The sequence below is a fragment of the Apium graveolens genome, chromosome 3 (genome assembly GCF_009905375.1).
Source record: "Apium graveolens cultivar Ventura chromosome 3, ASM990537v1, whole genome shotgun sequence".
In the NCBI taxonomy this organism is placed as follows: Eukaryota; Viridiplantae; Streptophyta; class Magnoliopsida; order Apiales; family Apiaceae; genus Apium; species Apium graveolens.
The window spans coordinates 2910233-2929942 of NC_133649.1; the positions used below are offsets into that span (position 1 = coordinate 2910233).

Sequence of the window (19710 nt, forward strand, 5' to 3'; positions counted from 1 at the left end):
AGAAATGAAGAAGAAACATGTGAAGAGCCTTTTAATTGTATTTTACAGTTTTGTCTTCACTTGTAAACTTGGTGATATATAAACCAAGTAGCAACTAGTAATTAGAAGAAAATTTTCCAGAGCTGTTTAGAAAAATCCAGAGAGAAAATTATCTAGTTTGTACTAGGAAGCAGCTGTGATTTAATTCTTTGAATCACAGATTTTCTGAAATAACACATCTCTGGTGGAACAACAAATCCACCAGAAAAGTTTTTAAGTTCTTTGTGTCCTTTACATTTGTGTTTGAATATATATTTGTCGGTATTAGCTTCAAGCAATTCACACACATTTGTTCACCAAAACACTTAGCCTTAGAAACTGCTCAAAACTTGAAAAAGTTTTGAGATTTACATTCAACCCCCCTTCTGTAAATCTCATTGTTAGTCCACTGGGAATAACAGTTAGGGATTCAGACTTGTTAGATTTAGTGCACTCAGACATATGTGAATTTGGTGGTGTGTTAACTAAGGATCACTGTAGATATTTCATTATCTTTATAGATGATTGTAGTAGATATTGTTATGTTTATTTGCTTAAACATAAGTATGAAGCACTAGATAAATTCATTATGTATAAAAATGAAGCTGAAACACAAATTGGCAAAGTACTTAAACGTTTGAGGTCTGATAGAGGTGGTGAGTATACGAGTACCTTGTTTAATGAATTTTGCACAAACAATGATATAGTTCATGAGGTTACTCCACCATACACACCTGAGTCTAATGGGGTGGCAGAACGAAAGAACAGAACCTTTAAATACATGATTAACAGTATGTTAATTATTTCTGGGTTGCCTAAGTACATGTGGGGAGAGGCTCTGAATACGGCTTGCCATATTCTGAATAGAGTCCCTCTGAAATATATGGACAAGACACCATATGAATTATGGAGAAAGCGTAGGACAAGTTTGAGTTATCTTCGTGTGTGGGGGTGCCTTGCTAAGGTGTTTTTCCGTGAACACAAGAGAAAGAAACTGGGTCCGAAAATTGTTGATTGTATCTTTCTAGGCTATCTTGAAACCACAACTGCTATGAGATTTTTAGTATTAAAATCTTACATAGATGGTATTGTGGCGAATACGATAGTTGAGTTTCGTGATGCGACTTTCTTTGAGGAAGTATTCCCAATGAAGACTGGTATATCTTTGGGTAGTTCTGAGGATGATCCCACTCACACATCAAGTTCTATTCCTGATCATGTGGAAAAGATGACAAATGTGGGGGTGGATCCTGATAGTAGCTCTACTCCTAACGAAGTAGAGGAACCTAGAAGGAGTAAGCGTGCAAAGGTAGTCAAGGACTTTGGAAGTGACTTTATCACTTACAATATTGAGGATGAGCCTTTAACTTTCCGTCAAGCCAAGGATTCTTCAGAGTCAAGGCATTGGAAAGGCGCTGTAAAGAGTGAAATTGACTCAATTGTTTCAAACGAAACATGGGAGTTAGTTGATCTCCCTCCAGGGTGTTCTACTATTGGATGTAAATGGATCTTCAAGAGGAAGCTAAACCCTGATGGCTCAATAAATAAGTACAAGACTAGGCTAGTTGCTTAGGGCTTTAGGCAAAGGGAAGGCATTGATTATTTTGATACATATTCTCCAGTTACCCGAATGACAACAATCAGAATGCTTATTGCATTGGCTTCTGTACATGGTCTTATCATCCATCAAATGGATGTAAAAACAGATTTTCTTCATGGTGACCTTAAAGAAGAGATTTATATGGATCATCCTGAGGGATTTGTTGCTTCTGGTAATGAGAGGAAAGTATGTAGACTAGTCAAATCCATCTATGGCCTTAAACAAGCACCTATAGACTGGCATAAAAAGTTTGATGAAACTATTTTTAGACTTCGAATTTTTTAGTTAATGAAAGTGACAGGTGTGTCTACTATAAGGTTAGAGGTAATGATTGTGTGATCGTGTGCTTGTATGTAGATGATATCTTGTTGTTTGGAACCAATATTGAGATTATTAACGAGACAAAGAGTTTCTTGAAGATGCACTTTGAGATGAAGGATATAGGTGAAGCTAGTGTGATTCTTGGGATCAAGTTGACTCAGTCAACTGATGGAATAACTTTGTCACAGTCTCATTATATAGAGAAATCTATACTTGAGAAGTATGGTTATTCAAATTGTAGAATCGCTAGTACACCATATGATTCAAAAGTTGCCTTAGTCAAGAATAATTCAGGAGTTCCTGTGTCTCAGTTAAGGTATTCTTAGATTATTAGGAGTTTGTAATATCTTGCTAATGTGACTAGGCCAGATATTTCTTATTCCGTGTCTAAGTTGGCTAGATATACAAGCTGTCCAAACAAGACTCATTGGGAGGCACTAGATAGAGTTCTTAGATATCTGAAGGGAACTATTTCCCTTGGGTTGCATTACCGGAGATTTTCGGGGGTACTCGAGGGGTACAGTGATGCAAGTTGTATAGCTAAGAAATCTGGTTCCAATGGAGTGACTGGATATGTGTTTACCCTTGCGGGTGGAGCAGTGTCCAGAAAGTCTTCTACACAGACTTTGATTACCCGGTCTACTTTTGAGGCTGAGTTGTGTGCACTTGATGCCACAGGGACGGAGGTTGAATGGTTACATGGACTCATGAGTATGTTACCTGTAGTAAGCAAGCTGCTTCCTGCCATTTCTGTTCATTGTGATAGCCGTACAACTATCGACAAAGTCAGAAGTGTAAAGTATAATGCTAAAACAAAGAGACACATCCAAGTTAGACTAAAGTCTATAAGGGGTCTTGTGTCTGATATGATTATTGCTATAGAGTTCATAGGAACTCAAGATAATATAGCTGATCCGCTGACTAAAGGGATTGAGCATGCTATAGTCCTTAAGTCGAGGTTGGGGATGAGACTGGTAACCCATCATAATTCATCAACAGCGGGAACCCAATACACCTGAGAGGAGATCCCTTGAAGTGTATTCAATGTGGTAATAACAAGTTGTAAGGATGAATTGGTAGTACCTCTACCATATACATTTAGATACTTATGTATCTGAGTCGATCCCCTATAAAACTTAAGAGGTATTTGAACTGCTAGTTAGCAAGAGTTATTTGAACTCTGAATGAGGTCAAGTCGTTTGACGAGATGATAGCAGTACATCTCTGGAGATGCCCAACTAAGCGAATGTAATTGTGTGGTCGCAATTAGAGGAAAGGGTTATTCCTCGAAACATTCGACGAACAGGATCGAGACATGACCATTAACGTCTCAAAGCCGTAGATTGGCACCATAGCCTTTGACTTGTCGTCGTCTATGGAGTGTGGTTACACCCAACGGATAAAGATTCAAGGTGAAACATTCCATCTGTATTCGGTAGCCATCGAAGTAGATGACTTAGGAGGGTTCAAATCCGAGAGGGTACCGACTCTGAAAAGCAAGTCATGATAAAATGTGGTATGCAATTTAATTATGGATTTATGGGGGATTATTAGAAAATGGAAAGTTTGAGGCATATTTTATGTAGGTTCTTGATATGATTTCCGGAAACTAACACTTGGAGGTTGTTTCTTGACATGAGGACTTAAACTTTCATATTTGGATCTAAGATATTTTCTTAGTGGAATCCATGAATATATTGAGACAAAGTTGCTTGTTTGAAATGGGTTATGGGGATTTTGTCCCACATTGGTATTGTAAAAGAAAGATATTGAGTTTATATAGCATCTTGTGTTAGTGTTGTTTACAACTACTAGCATAAGTGGAATGTTTGTGTGGCCTAGTGCTAGTGGGAACTCTTATATTTTTCTTTTCTATTACAAGTTTAATTATTTATATTGATTATTTAATTATTAATATAAAATATATTGAGTAAGGATTATTTTAATCATACTCTGAATATATTTTGTAATATTAATATTAATTAATCAGGATATAATATAAATAATAAGGAAAACCCATTTTGTTTACTTTTTCTGTTTTGTTACTTGGTGTACCACATCAAGTAAAATAGAAGAAGAGCAACTTGAGATGCCTATATATTGAGAGGTAAACTTGAGATTAAAAGATACAGGTCTCGGTGCCTACCTCGCAAACATATATGAGTTGCATAGGTTTTTTGGGCAAACTGAGGTGCGAGTCGCCGTTGATCATTGTTGGTTCTATGGCCAGATTGATCTGTTGCTGTTTTATCCTGGAAGCGATATTGCTGCATTCCATCACAGCTTAAGTGGGGGGCAATAATCTCTTCAAGAACAGTCAAGTCCTCTTGAAGGATTTGGCGACTCGACTATTGTGTTCTTCTTCTTATCAGAATTTGGAAAGCGATAAGAGATAAGTTTTCTTTACTTTCTTTGTCAATTACAGTCTTTATAGTTTGTTATTGCCTTTGTGTTTTATTTCGTTAGTTGGTTATTTGCCATGTTCTTGTTATTATATATATAACTGTCCATTGTTGATGTGTAGTTAGAATTATACCCAACATGTTGCGTGACTGAACCTTTCCCGTTTGTTGCCTTATCCATTTCATCTTCCTCCTTTCCACCGGAATTCCGTGCCTAAAATCCTCCACCGTTACTCAACCATTTTGCACCCATAGTATGCGTTTTCCTTCGTGGTTCTGCACGTAACCAAGCGCCATATGTTTTTTCAATATTTTTCAACGGGGTGTCAAAGACTGCTCCACGGAACCTTTCACTATGTCGAATTATTCCACAAATAAAGTAAAAAGTAGGGATTGCTTCATATTTGAAATTGACCCAACACCATTCCTTTTCCGATTTCCTCAACTTCATTCTACGTTTGATCGGAATGTCCAATTAAATTGATACTCGGATACGTAAAAACTCCCTCCAGACACCGACAAAGTTGTTTGGATCTCCTTCCGAACATGTATCCAGATTATTACCAATGTCTGTAGCCACTCGATGTGACATAAAACCAATATTCATGTAATGCAGCCGAACCCATATATCAATATTTTTGATTTCCACCGTCCTTGGATTATCTCCCTATTTGAGTCTTTGAAATACTAAATGGAAATGCCCAAACATCCACGGGCTGCCAGCGATCACTATCCCTATGTCGACTTCATGGTAAAGTTGGAACAAAAACCTATTCGTGTCCAGCTATTTCATATAAACACCTCTCCCGAGTCTCCACAGTGAAGCCATCTTGTGTTGCATGGCTTGAAAGTCTATGGATGAATCTGTTAAAAAACGTCCCACCAGACACCATCTTGTATCTATTTCACTCAGATCTTCTGTATTGTTTTCATAGTTCAAACCGCCATATTCTTCATCCTTAATCGCTGCTTTTTGAATACTAGCACTCAATGAACGAAGTGTAATGAACTGATTAAAACTTTTGAAGAAATGACTATCACCTCACCGAATCAAACATGATAGATGACAAGATTTAAAAAACTTGAATGCATTGCAATTTAAAAGACAATAAAATTGTTAAGTAACTTTAAAAGTAATAATTAATACTAGTTGTATATTAATTTTTGAGTACTCGGAAATCGGAAACCAACTTAAAATCGGATGAGCATTAGTTGTTTCAAACAATACTCAGGGAGAGATGTTTATTGACAAAAAAACATGTCGAGCCGATTTCCAATACTAAGGAAGAAAAAGATACTTACCAGGGGGGATTCTTGGTGATTGAAAAATAATTTTAACTTCAATTGGCTTCTAATTAGGAAAATTAATCGGAAGATTGTTGTCGTGCGGAAGTGAAACCCTAATTTTTGCCCCAATTTGATAACGAGAGCTTTTTATTTTTTCTGTGATAGTTTAACTTTACAAGGGCTTGGCATGAATAGATTTAAATGAAAAATAGGAGGTTCCGAGATTCACAAGTCGTGTTGTGTTAAATTTAAATTATTTGACTTTTCGGGTTTTAATAGACTTAGATCTAAATAAAAATTTAGGAGGCTCTATAAGATTAACAACACATGCCGGGTCAGGCTAGGTTTAAATGAAAAGTAGTAGCCGGCCTAATCGAACTTTTTATACATTTGAATTTTCGAGTTTCTTTCATGCATCGAATTAGGTTTCGAGTATTTGGACTATATTTTTATAATTTACAAGATATCTAAACACGAAGATGCTTAGACATATATAAATCAAATTTAGTGTTTCGGAACTACCCTCGAGCTGTTTGAACTGTATTCAAGTGCTTATATCATGTAAAATTGATTGTATAATAATATTAAAACCTTCAAAATTATTTCTATAACCAATATAATTTTTTTACATTTTATTCCGGCACAAATTATTACATTAAATCAAACACTTCTAACCTAAAATTTGGAAATTTAATTAATTAGGGCTCAAGATATTATTTATTTTAAATTTTTTAAAATCGAAATCGAATCGAGCTTTCTAATATCACGTGAATATTTGCAAAAAGTTACAAAAATTACACGGTGCACGAACCATTGTAGAAACAAAATCCAATGCAAAACCAAGTACAGTATTCAAATCCAATACTTTTGGTTAAAAACACAAATAAATCTCCCAAAATCAAGATAAAATAAAATTATTATTACTACCCTATTTAATATCCTCTAGCCTTTTTTCTCACAAACCCTTACATACAATTTATACCCATCATTATATTTTCATCTCGTCCTTCTTCAAATCCTCTCCCACCTCTCCTCTCTACACACATATCTCGATCCGAGAGAGATTTTCATGGAGGGTCAGGAGAGGTTTTAAAGAATTTAATTTTCTTTATTAAAGTCTTGATTTTAATTATTAATAATGGTTTGTTCATCTATGTTCAGACAGTAGATCTATCATCATCGAATCTTGGTATGTTCTTTCACTCTTTTTATGATTCTTTTTATTGGGTTTTCTTGATTAGGGTTGTTTGTTGTTTTTTCGATATTAAAGTTTGTGTTTTGGTTGAAATTTGCATCTTTTTCTTGTTGTTCATGTGGATTTGACCTGTTAGATCTTTTATTTGTTGGTTTGAAGATTGATGTGTGTGATCTTGATGCAAAGATAGGGTTTTTATTAGTGTTTGTAGTGTTGTTCATGTTAAAGTTGTTGATTTTATCAAGATTTCTTTTAAAGTTTCGTTTTTTATTGTGTTTTTTGATAATTAATGGAAGACACTTTTGTGCTTAATGATTTTGAATAGCGAAATTTACATGATTTGAAATATTGAAATAGTGGAGTAGGTTAGAGTTGTCATACACATCTTGTGTTCTCGATGATTATTTGGATTGATATTATATTGTTCTCTTTATTTTGATTCAAGGCTCACGATTAGATGTAACTTTTTTTCACCCTTAGTGTATTATGATATTCTTTTGTAGTATATTTAATAATGAACTTCAAATTTCAAAACCTTTACTGATTTATGATAATATTTATTTGTTTCCTTTGTGTATGTTATCCTTTTTTAGTATTTTCGTTCTCACACTGATGCGCGTACTTGAAGACCACGCAACCTTTAGTTTCCAACTTTCTATATATATATATTTCACATGAATTTGCGTATCTTATCCTGCACGTTACTTTTTCACTTTTTGCGGCTTGATGTAATGACTTCTTTCTCTGTCACGTCTTTTTTGCAGAACTGCCAAGCGGTTCTTACTAGTGGACCCCATTTAGATATTCTTCAAGAGCTTTTCCAAATTTGTTAGGAAAGCACGTACTGGGCCTAATGCAAGGGCAGAGTAGTTCTATTGGTTTTATGACAGAAATAATAAGGTTTGATCATGGATCTACACCTAGTGAGACAGGTTTTGATCCAGGAACTATGCTGCATTTTGCACCAGATCGGCTATCTGAGCATGCTCCATCGAATAATACTGGCAGGACTGATGTTACTGACAGGCAAGACTTAAGAACATGGAGTATGGATAACACTGGTTCTAGTGATGTGGCAAATCAGATATGTCATAATGAAAAAAGAGAGGAACATTCACGGGCATCTACAACAAGAGTATGTCCAGCTTGGCACAATCTAGGAAACCGACGGCATGAGTCAGGCAGTGGGCTTTCTTCAGATTATGTAAATCTGGATAGCAATGTGATTGCTAATGGTCCTCTTTTTATGCAAAGCTCTAGCTCTAATTCTATATCTCGAGCTCTTAATGTAAATGCAGGATCTGAGGGACAGGGTGCTGAAGATTGTCAAATAGTGGAGCGTCCTCTTGTATTTGGGTCCGGTTCAGGAAATACATGTCCTACTCGTAGTAGTTCCCCAATTCCATATAACAGGTCCAGTGAGGATTATGTGGAGAGCACTGATAGCAGGTCCAGCTCTTTATTGGAGGGTCATTTATCTTGCAAAAGAAAAGCCACGGAAGAAAATGTTGGACAATCTTCTGGAAGTGGAAGTTCGAACTACTTTCAGCAAGCAGAAAGTAGTGTATGGCGTGCTAATCCTGCTCCTCGTAATACTGGAAACAGCTTAAACTCATCAGCTCGTTCATCTGGTGTTCATCTGCTGGAGCAGGTAAACTCAAGACTCGCACTTGGTGTTGGAGATGGTTCTTCTGAAATGTCTGCTGCTTTAAGTACGGGGGAGTATACTAATCCTGCTTATAGAAATGTCCGATCAAGGATCAATTCTTCACCTCAACAAGATTCTTTATTCCCCAACGTAACTTTTGGGTCATCTAGTGTTTCAGCTCCCCCTCAGGCATTGAGGCTTTTTCATCATAATAATTCTTTGGCACCAGCAGCAACAGATGCAAATCCCCAAGTTCAGGCTTTTTCTCAGGGTCCCACCATGCGTCGGAATCTACAATCTTCCAGATGGACCAGAAGTTCTAGCTCAAGAGCTGGAAGTACATCAAGTTCTGCAATTGAGGGAGATGCTGCATCCCCTGCGGAATCAAGCTCAAGAAACATGTCAAGAAGCAGATTAGAGCGTCTTATTTTTGGAACTCCTCCTGGGGTGGGAGATTTAGTGCAAAGGCTGAATTCAACTGGTGGAAATGTTAGTGTTGCTGGAAATGCAAATGTTGCATCCTCTTCTCAGGGTGGCACAGCAGAGGGTAGTCGTCAAGGTTCTGGACTTAACTGGTCTCCTGATCGAAGTTCTCCCCAGTTTTCACAAATGCTCTCAGATTTAGTATTTCGGCCATTGCCGTCAGCTTCACGTTCTCAGTCTAGAGGACAGAACATCAACATTTCTTCATCCCGTTCAAGCATTTCTAATACCAACCAAGAGTTGCCACTTCCATCTGAAGGCCAAGGACGTCCTCGTTCGAGGTCAGCTATGTTGGATAGACATCTTGCCGGTGCTTCCAGAATATCCCATTCACTCCGAACCCTGGCTGCTGCCGGTGAAGGAAGAAGCAGACTGGTTTCTGAGGTGTGTATTAAAGCTATATGATTTCTTGCCATAAACTTTTCTATTGAAATTGTAGAGTATTAAGGAAAACTGTGATCTCTCTTTTGGAAGTGCCTAATACCATAAATTCAAATACACATGCGTGCGCACACACGAACATGAGCTAGTTACATGTTGTTGTATAGATTATTTGGCCCATGGTTCACTCATAAATCTAATATTGTCCGAATTCATATACATGACATGTAATAAATAATATTATCCATTATTGACTTATCTGGTTGATCTTTCTTAGTATAACTTGAGTCAGCTACATTATTTTTTCATTACAAAATTTAATATCCCACGAGAAATTGTTCCCCTGAATTTTGCGTTACTCTTTTTCCCACAGTTCCCTGGAAAGTCTCCTTTTATTGTACTATCACATGCTGCCACATTTGGGTTCTAAAGATCACATTTACAACAAATAGGGACTTGATATATGTTCCACTAGGTTCTCAGTTCTCTTATGTATAGTTCTAAGAAAGAAAATGCCAATCCTCTTTTTTTTAAGCGCATTCTTTGTTTTCAGTGTCAATACATGGTCATATTTTCCTTGTATTCCTTGTTTCCTTGCTATTTTAGGTTGCAATATTTTCATTTGAACTTGATCCCCAACTACTCTGAGAGTTGAGCTTGATTTTATAAATTTCAGAGTAGCTAATAAGTTCTAAAGTCTCGTGGGTGTCCCCTCTTATACTCATGCATCCTATGGAATCAGTTCATTTATTTTATGGGGTAGTATCACTTTTACCTTGTGCAGTGGAGCCAGGATTCATATTTAAAGGTGTTATTGCTTAGGTGCAGTTAGAATAGACCAAGTGTTGGTGTCATGAATATACTGTGTTTTTATAACTTTGTATGGAACTGGCACAATCTTCATACGTAGGGCCAATTATAATTATAAAACACGAATACTGTAAATAACTGCTTGGTCTCATATTAGGTTTGTAGAGGTTTGCATACTTTCCACCAAGGAATATTCGCCCTTCGTTTTATTGTGTAATTTTTGGAACAAGTGAAAATTTGGAAACACAGATCTGTTATTAATGCATATAACAGTTCTATTTTGTATTACAGAATAGTAAGTGCACATGTGCACCCGCATACATGTGCTATACACACATATTAGTGTCTAGATTATTATGGCAGATTCACTCATCAATTTGATCTTGTCGGAACTCATACATGATATGTAATTATGTATTAATATCCATTATCGACTATTTTGGTTGATCTTATTTAAAAGAAGTAATTATGTTACATGCTGCATTTTTCTTTACTATATTTCATATATCATATATGCAATTGTTTTCCTAAAAATTGCTCTACTCTTTATCCCACAGTTTTCTGAAAGTCTCTTGCAAAATTATGTTTTGCCTTTTTCATACTATCACATGGTGTCACATTTGGGTTCTAATGATCATATTTTCAACAGATAGGGACTTGATAGATATTCTAATGTTTCCTCTTTTTCCACTCTCCAGTGTGAATACGTTGTCATATTTTCTATATCCCTCTGCTAATTTGGGTTGCAATTTATTTCACTTGAATCTCATTCCTAATTACTATGAGAATTAAGCCTAATTTTTGGAATTCAGAGTAACTAATAAGTTCATTTATGCTGCATGTGACACCATCTCTTCCAGGGGATACATTATCTAGTTTTGTGCTCGCGTAATTTTGAATTTTAAAATCAGTTAGACATACTGAGTGTTGGTCTCATGTGTGTAAATTTTTCTTCTAAATTTGTATGGAACTGACTGGCACAATCTCCATGCCTGGGGATATTGCAAAAAACTGCTTGGTCGTTTCTTAGGTTTGTAGAGGTTTCCCTAGTTTCCACCGAGGAATATTTTCCCTTTTGTTTTTGCAATTTCTGGAACAATTATCTCTTATTAATGCTTCTAAACTAAATTCTATTTTGTATGCCAGCAGATTCGAGATGCCTTGGATCTCATGCGAAGGGGGGAGGGCTTAAGATTCGAGGTAGTTACTTATCTTATTTGTCTTTTATGTGGCATCACTTCTTCAAACAGCCCGCACAAATAATATTCATAATGACAGTTTGGACCGATAAAATTAAACATGAGACATTTGTCTTCCATTTATTCGTTGTAGGATGTGATGATCCTTGATCAGTCTTTCTTTGGGATGGGTGATTTACATGACAGGCATAGGGATATGAGGCTCGATGTCGATAACATGTCATATGAGGTTCCATTCTTAACTTCTTCATCAACATTTTTCTGATTCTAGTTGCTTAATGCAGAATTTATTTGGTTATTCAGGAACTGTTGGCTCTTGAAGAGCGCATTGGAAATGTGGATACTGGAGCAAGTGAAGAAATTATTTCCAGTCGTCTGAAGCGAAGCAAGTATACAGTATCTGCAACATCTGATTTGGAGGAGCCGGAACCGTGCTGCATATGCCAGGTAGCGGGTCTTTCTCACTTTTTTGGTTCCTTAATCTGTTGTATCGACTTTTTAATGTTTTGAGGGATATGTAATTTATGTAAATCTACGCGGTGTCTAAATTTTCAGGATGAGTACAATAATGGAGATGATCTTGGAGAGCTAGAATGTGGACATAGGTTTCATGCAGATTGTATTAAACAATGGTTAACGCGCAAGAATTTGTGCCCCATTTGCAAGACAACTGCAATGGATGATAAAGAAAAAGCATAAATCTTATTTTCTCTTATGAACCATGTAGACGTGTCAAGTGAGTATGGTCTGCGACTGATCTCTTACTTTGGTATGGTTCTTTGAATCAGCTAGGTGAAGACTATGTTTTACCCAAAAGGGTACTTTCACCTTTATGAGAGATTTGCATGTACTCCTTTAATTTTCTCAGTTTAGTATTGATCTCCTTTGCGGATGATCTATATAACTTATGGAGATAAAGTAGAAAAATTGGATTGTTTTCCAATATAAATCAAGGAAGGATTTTTGTATTGGAAATTTTTGTTTCCTTTGTTGCTTGTTTTGTGTGTTGGGGGGGGGGGGTGTTGTGATGCTGATTTTGATTTATATGGCTCTTTGGGGGGGGGGGGGAGTTATGTATATTGCATACTTAGTGAGCCCCTTTTTTTGTTGGATTTGTTGGAAAAAGGGGCTTACTAAGTATACGCACGCTGGAGATATCAATGGAAATGGATGCGATGGAAACGGGTGTTTCAAATCCGAATACTCAGGTTAGTTGCTTGAATTTGAATATCAATTTGAATATCAATTTGAATGTTATGCTTGAATATCAATTTGAATGGGAATGTTATGGTGAATATAAGTTAGAGTTAATATAGTTGATAAAATGTATCTTCTGTGTAGGTTGGACTCGTTGAAGTTATTGCATTTAATTATTGTTGTTTTGGGAGGTTAAGTTTGTATTGAAGTTTTAGATTGAATTAGAGATTTGGGAGATTTGTATTGAAGTTTTAGATTAGGTTCTTCCACCTTTTCTAGATTGTGAACGGGCTTTTGTTTTATCAAATTTAAAGGCTATGTAAGATGACATAATATGCTTGATTACTTCTGCCAGTGTTATTACTTATTAAAAGGGAAGCGATGCGCATGCGCACTTAAAGCACTTCGCTTTGGATATGCACTGTGACTTCACTGAAGTGATCGCTTATGTGCGCGTTTAGGGCTTACGCGCAGAAAAAGTGCGCTTTTTATCAGCTGTTGATTATTTTCTTATCTTATATATATATATATATATATGCACACATATACTGATACATATGCACATACATACTCGATCCTAGTATATATACATGTATCTTTCTTGTAATCTTGTTTATATTTCTTATAATACATGAATCGTTTATTTGTTTACTTATATATACTGATTATATTCCTTGTATTATCACTGATTTGTTTACTTAATTAGTACATCAGTTGTATTATCACTGATTTGTTTACTTAGATTGTCAAACTGATTTGACAGGTGAACGTCAAGGGGAGTGCGAGGTTAACAACATTAATAAAACTATACGATGAACTTGATATAAGATTTAAAGAAGTTATTAATAGATCGGAAAATGCAAAATCCCTCTTCAATCTCTTGAGTTTTCCTCGAGCAGAACTCCTACCCAGTATTTTTAATTGTGCTTTGAAATACTATTGTTGCAAAGACAATGTATTTAATATTAATAATATAGTCTTGTGTACATCGCTTGAGGATGTCAAGTTTCTCACATGGAATCAAACCGGGATCCCGACGGATTCAACCGGTGTTTTGGGCTAGAACCAAAACCAAAGTATAGTATTACAAAGATGGCATCTATAGTAAAGGATGATAGGTACATAGATGAGCAGCGGAAGAAGACACTGTTATTGCTGCTTGTCAGGTGTTTCATTGTGCCTCAGCCAGTGGCCACACGGTGAACACCACTTACCTGAAGCTCCACTTACCTGAAGCTGATTGAAGACCTGGATAAGGTTGATTCATATGCGTGGGGAGCTGTGCTGTTGGCCTACCTCTATAAGGGCATCGGTGACTGCCGGGTTGATGGGAAGCTAACCCTTGACGGGAATAGCTGGCTTCTCTTGGTAATATTTTCTAATCTTCTCTTTTACATTTCTTCACTTATATATAATCTAGTTCTTAACATAATATATATTGTCTTGGTTCTGGACCGAACCGAACCAGAACCAGCTATTCCCAAGACAATATATATTATGTTAAGAACTAGGTTATATATAAGTGAAGAAATGTAACAGAGAAGATTAGAAAATATTACCAAGAGAAGCTAGCTATTCCCGTCAACCCGGCAGTCACTGATGCCCTTATAGAGGTAGGCCAACAACGCAGCTCCCCACACATATGAATCAACCTTATCCAGGTCTTCAATCAGCTTCAGGTAAGTGGTGTTCACCGTGTGGCCACTGGCTGAAGGCACAATGAAACACCTGACAAGCAGCAATAACAGTGCCTTCTTCCGCTGCTCATCTGTGTACCTATCATCCTTTACTATAGATGCCATCTTTGTAATACTATACTTTGGTTTTGGTTCTAGCCCAAAACACCGGTTGAATCCGTCGGGATCCCGGTTTGATTCCGTAATCACAGGGGTGCCACTTATTGGCAAGCCCGTGAGAAACTTGACATCCTCAAGCGATGTACACAAGACTATATTATTAATATTAAATACATTGTCTTTGCAACCGTAGTATTTCAAAGCACAATTAAAAATACTGGGTATGAGTTCTGCTTGAGGAAAACTCAAGAGATTGAAGAGGGATTTTGCATTTTCCGATCTATTAATAACTTCTTTAAATCTTATATCAAGTTCATCGTATAGTTTTATTAATGTTGTTAACCTCGCATCCCCTTGACGTTCACCTGTCAAATCAGTTTGACAATCTAAGTAAACAAATCAGTGATAATACAACTGATTTACTAATTAAGTAAACAAATCAATGATAATACAAGGAATATAATCAGTATATATAAGTAAACAAATAAACGATTCATGTATTATAAGAAATATAAACAAGATTACAAGAAAGATACATGTATATATACTAGGATCGAGTATGTAAATGCATATGTATCAGTATATGTGTGCATATATATATATAAGATAAGAAAATAATCAACAGCTGACGCACTTTTTCTGCGCGTAAGCCCTAAGCGATCACTTCAGTGAAGCCACGGTGCATATCCAAAGCGAAGTGCCTAAGTGCGCATCGCTTCCCTTTTAATAAGTAATAACACTGGCAGAAGTAATCAAACATATTATGTCATCTTACATAGCCTTTAAATTTGATAAAACAACAGCCCTTTCACAATCTAGAAAAGGTGGAAGAACCAAATCTAAAACTTCAATACAAATCTCCCAAATCTCTAATTCAATCTAAAACTTCAATACAAACTTAACCTCCCAAAACAACAATAATTAAATGCAATAACTTCAACGAGCAACCTACACAGAAGATACATTTTATCAACTATATTATCTCTAACTTATATTCAACATAACATTCCCATTCAAATTGATATTCAAGCATAACATTCAAATTGATATTCAAATTCAAGCAACTAACCTGAGTATTCGGATTTGAAACACCCGTTTCCATCGCATCTATTTCCATTGATATCTCCAGCGTGCGTATATTAGGTTTTGTTGTGATGCATTGCTAGATGTAATTTCATCTTGCATTCAGTACCAAATTGCAGGAGTGTTGCAATAAAGATTAAACCCCCTGACTTCAAAAACTTATTTGAAATGTTTCAAACCCTTCACTGCTACACCTCTCTTTTTCAACTTCTATTTATTTGTCTGAACCAAGATTTTGTTGTATAGAGTATCCTTCTATTTTCAGTGCCAAAACCCAGATAGCGATAACTTGAGTATCCTTATCTTTCTGGTACCAAGATAACAACCAGAACTTTAGGATTGCAGGACATCCTCATAAAACAACCCCGCTGTTAATAAGAACCCAAACCCAGATAGCTAGAACCCGAGTATTCTTCTGGTACCAAGATAACAACCAGAACTCTAGGATTGCAGAACATCTTAATGACCCAGCTGTTAATTAGAACTCAAACAAGAGATTGAGAATGCAAATGATATATGATATGTAGAATGTATGTGTAATGCATGTGTGATTGAGTAAACCTGATTAAATGGTAATGTTTGTAATGACACTACTAATATAGAAAAACATTGGTCTAGCTACTTACAGCACACTAGAGTCATTGTTGCATGAGTTTAAATTTTGATTAAAGATTATCTAGCAAGTGTCATGGATCCATGAGCACTAAAAACTTACAAAAATCATAATTTTAATTAATTATACATATATTACTGTCAGGATATTTTATCACAAACTATTTAGTAACTTCTTTATTAATAAAAAATGTACTTAAATAGAGCAGGATATTTGATTGGAAGCCATTGCAATATAAACTTCGGTTTGACATTATAAAAATCGAGAATCGGACCTAGTCGGCTAAGGTATAATAATCGTTGCCACGGGGTTCTAACTTTACATGGAACTTGGCTCTATCTCTATGTCTAGTGCTGTAAAACCAGAAAAACACAACTGATGTAGTATCTATCTATCATTTGACTTGGCAGATTCATTCTACACCACTAATGACTAGGCCACTAGAAACACTAAGAAAGCTGTAAAGGGATGCTAGTTGTATCATTTAAGCTGCACAAGTTGCTGCTGTACCACCAAAACTGAAACAGGCTTGCTAATATCTGGGGAACTGAGCAAGTCTCCCAGAACTCCAAGCTCTGGCAATTCACTCCATTGTGCAAGGCCTTCCAATGCTCGTAAATCCTTATGTCGTCGTCCTACTATGATAAGATCAAAATTATCCTGCATTTCTTGGACTAATGAAGCTGTGTCCGAACCATCATTCACTGTTTCCTCATGCAACACAACGTTTTCCCTGGTTGAACATAGGAATTTTATGTCCCTCAAACTCTCAGAGTCAAGCATTGCCTCCCACTTATTCGCGCTGTTTTTATCATCAGCAGAAACAAGCTGAATGACCGTCACCTGAACTGCAGATGAGTAGGCCATACGCTTAACATAAGCCACAGCCTCACGATCATCATCGCCTCCCAGGAATATAACAGAAACACGGTAATATGCTGAATCAACAGGCGATGTCTGGCGCAGTTTACGACGATCAACAAGAATGCCTACAGAACATGGGGCCATTTCAAGGACAAAACGGTTTATTGATCTGAACAAACTGCTGTCAAGAATCACTTGGCCCTGGTAATTCCATTTTCTATGGAATGGAAGTATAATAAGAGATACCATCTTGTCAAATGCAAGTGAACAGATGTCTTGATGCATGTACTTGGGTAGTGAAAATGCAGTAAAAACTTGAACATTTACCAAACCTCTATTGTGATTTTCAAAATTGGTAAATGTATCTATTGTTGGTTGAGATCTAGAACTACTTGAAGAGCCTTTTTGGCCTAATGAATGGTTGATTATGAGGGGCGAGGCTCGTCCCAGAAGCTCAACCAGGTGAAGTGCATATGCTGCAATTGGACTTTCCCTTGTTGGATTCGAAACTTCTAAGAGCTTTATGGCAGCTAATGCCTCGTCGTGCCTATGCACACATGCTAATACGCGGAGTTCAGAATTCAATGTTGAGTGCATTATGTTTCTTTTCAGATATCCTGTGTATGTTTTCGAGAAATCATACAAGAATCTGATGACCACTGTTACAATTATTGAGATCAGAAGTACTGAGATAGTTGCTGATGCCAGGGTTTCTCGGTCTATAGTCTGCAGTTAAGAGAGAAACCAAGTGAGTAGTAACATTTACCCCTGCTCCCGAGTTTTAAAAATGAAGGAAAGTAAGTGGAGGGTAAGGAAAGTAGTTTCACCTGCATTCATAATTATGCTCCCGAGTTTTTAAAGGTGTGAAAGCAAGTGGTAATGAATGTAAATTTAACAATCTTTCACTCCAAAACTTTCATTCCAAAAATGGGATGAAAGTACTTTACCTCCGTATAACTTGCTTCCTTCTCTTTAAAAAACTCGGGAGCAAAAAACTAGTATCAGTGTGCCAGTGCTACATTAACTATCACAAGAATGGAAGATGTTATTAGTTTTTGATGAGTAGATTCCTGATTACCATAGTGAGATTGTTATTGAGATAGGAAGCCATTTGAACAATGCCTTGGGCGTTTAAGATCACAGAGAGAGCAAAAGCATCCTTAACAGGCACTTGTGTCACAAGGGCTGCAACAACGATTATCAAAGCTTTTACAAAACTACTAACAAAGAAGATATTAAAAATCATGCCCTGTAACTGAAGATCAGAATACTTTGTGAGATCAATTTTCAGACCACAGAAAGTTGCCATTAGTGGCGCTAACAATCCAGACGTTACGCTGTCCAGTTTCTGCACTAGTGTAGATCCAAGAGGCGGACCAGCAGGCACACATAAGCCAAGTATGAAGGGACCAAAATGGTAAGGAAGACCGAAACTATCACTTAAGATTGCTGACAACAGAACAAGTATAACGACCATTGTTATGTAAGAGGCCTTCACAGGCTTTCCTTCTGGAGTGCATTTTACAATCCATTTAAACAAAAATGGCCTTGCCAGAAACACAATGCTTAGAAACAGAAGAGCGGTAAAGGTAAGGGCCTGTGTCGTCGTGACAAATGAAAATCTATTGTGATATGTGGAACTGACGTACCCAAGTCTTAAAAAAGATGTAAATGTAGCTAGTACTGTGGCCGATAAGTCACTGATCAAAGCAGATGTCAGAGCAAGACGGCCAAGCTCTGTGTTGACGATTTCTAAGTCCATGAGCAGAATAGCAACAACCGGAAATGGGGACATTGTCTGAACTTGAATGACCGTTCTAATAGTTATCCTTCTGTAAAAAGGTAACAATGAATCCAAGTATGCAGACACATTCAAAGCTAACACTAAGGGGACAGCTGTTGATATAATTGCCATGATCCATGCCCTTCTCCCTGATGTCTTTACTAAACTAGGTTCCATTTTGACTCCAATCAGAAACATGAAGAAAATGTACCCCAGCCTTGATAAAGTAGCAAGAAAAACTTCTCCTTCTGGAGCAAACAAGCTGTTCTCAAAATCTTGGTTGAGATTGCCTAGAACAGTTGGTCCTAGTATTATTCCAGCCTGCATTGTAAAATTATCAATAACATATTTATCAGGGCCGGCCCTGAGATTCGAGGGGCCCTAGTCGAAATCAGTTTATGGGGCCCTAATATACATATATCATGGAAATTCATATATATTTACTTAAAAGAGTTAAAAAATTTTGGGGCCCTTATGTGTCGGGGGCCCTAGGCGCAAGTCTTGCTCGCCTATAGCCAGAGCCACCCCTGATATTTACCAATCACTAACAATCTACCTTACAAACATCATCAACATTTTGTTTCTTGCTGATAAGTATGTTCTCCATTTGCATTTGCATGAATCAAAACCTAATACGTCATTTTGTGAAAAATTTTGTACCCAGTTTTGTGCACGAAGCATTCTCCGTAAAATAATGGATATAGGAAGAAAGAGATGAGAGGGGGGTACCATGATTTCAGCTGCTATCCTGGGAAGATGCACATGCCTGAATAATTTATGAAGAGACTGGGTGAGAATGTAAATAGAAGCCAACTGAAATTGCAAGCGAGGTAAATCATATTTGAATAAGCTGTTAAAATCAATACGGCCCCAAACTCCACCAATGTTGTTAGGGATTAAACCACTGCAGAAATCATTACTGGGCAGTTCCATGGCCTAATAATACTATTGTAAGGGATCATCAAATCCCCTTAAATTTATTAGCCTTTATTAATTATTTCTTCATATATGAAATGAACAAAAGATGCTC

At 36.8% G+C, this 19710-nt stretch overlaps 2 protein-coding genes across 3 annotated transcripts; one reads left to right on the forward strand and one right to left on the reverse strand.

The window, feature by feature from the left end:
• Positions 1 to 6573: 6573 nt before the first annotated feature.
• LOC141711427 (putative E3 ubiquitin-protein ligase RHG1A) lies at positions 6574 to 12339 on the forward strand. 2 transcript variants are annotated; one of them, XM_074513861.1, is made up of 6 exons: positions 6574 to 6817; positions 7588 to 9338; positions 11292 to 11345; positions 11478 to 11573; positions 11648 to 11791; positions 11900 to 12339. In XM_074513861.1, exons 2-6 carry the CDS (start codon positions 7677 to 7679, stop codon positions 12041 to 12043), a joined length of 2100 nt encoding a protein of 699 aa, XP_074369962.1. In that variant the 5' UTR covers positions 6574 to 6817; positions 7588 to 7676; the 3' UTR covers positions 12044 to 12339. The 2 variants fall into 2 exon arrangements, with proteins under 2 accessions (XP_074369962.1, XP_074369964.1); XM_074513863.1 differs by having other exon boundaries at positions 11295 to 11345.
• A 3953-nt stretch (positions 12340 to 16292) lies between these two features.
• On the reverse strand, positions 16293 to 19538 carry LOC141710521 (cation/H(+) antiporter 4-like). The gene is made up of 3 exons (XM_074513086.1): positions 19410 to 19538; positions 17976 to 19001; positions 16293 to 17623 (listed from the first exon to the last, which is right to left on the reverse strand). Exons 1-3 carry the CDS (start codon positions 19410 to 19412, stop codon positions 16514 to 16516), a joined length of 2139 nt encoding a protein of 712 aa, XP_074369187.1. The 5' UTR covers positions 19413 to 19538; the 3' UTR covers positions 16293 to 16513.
• Positions 19539 to 19710: the final 172 nt, after the last annotated feature.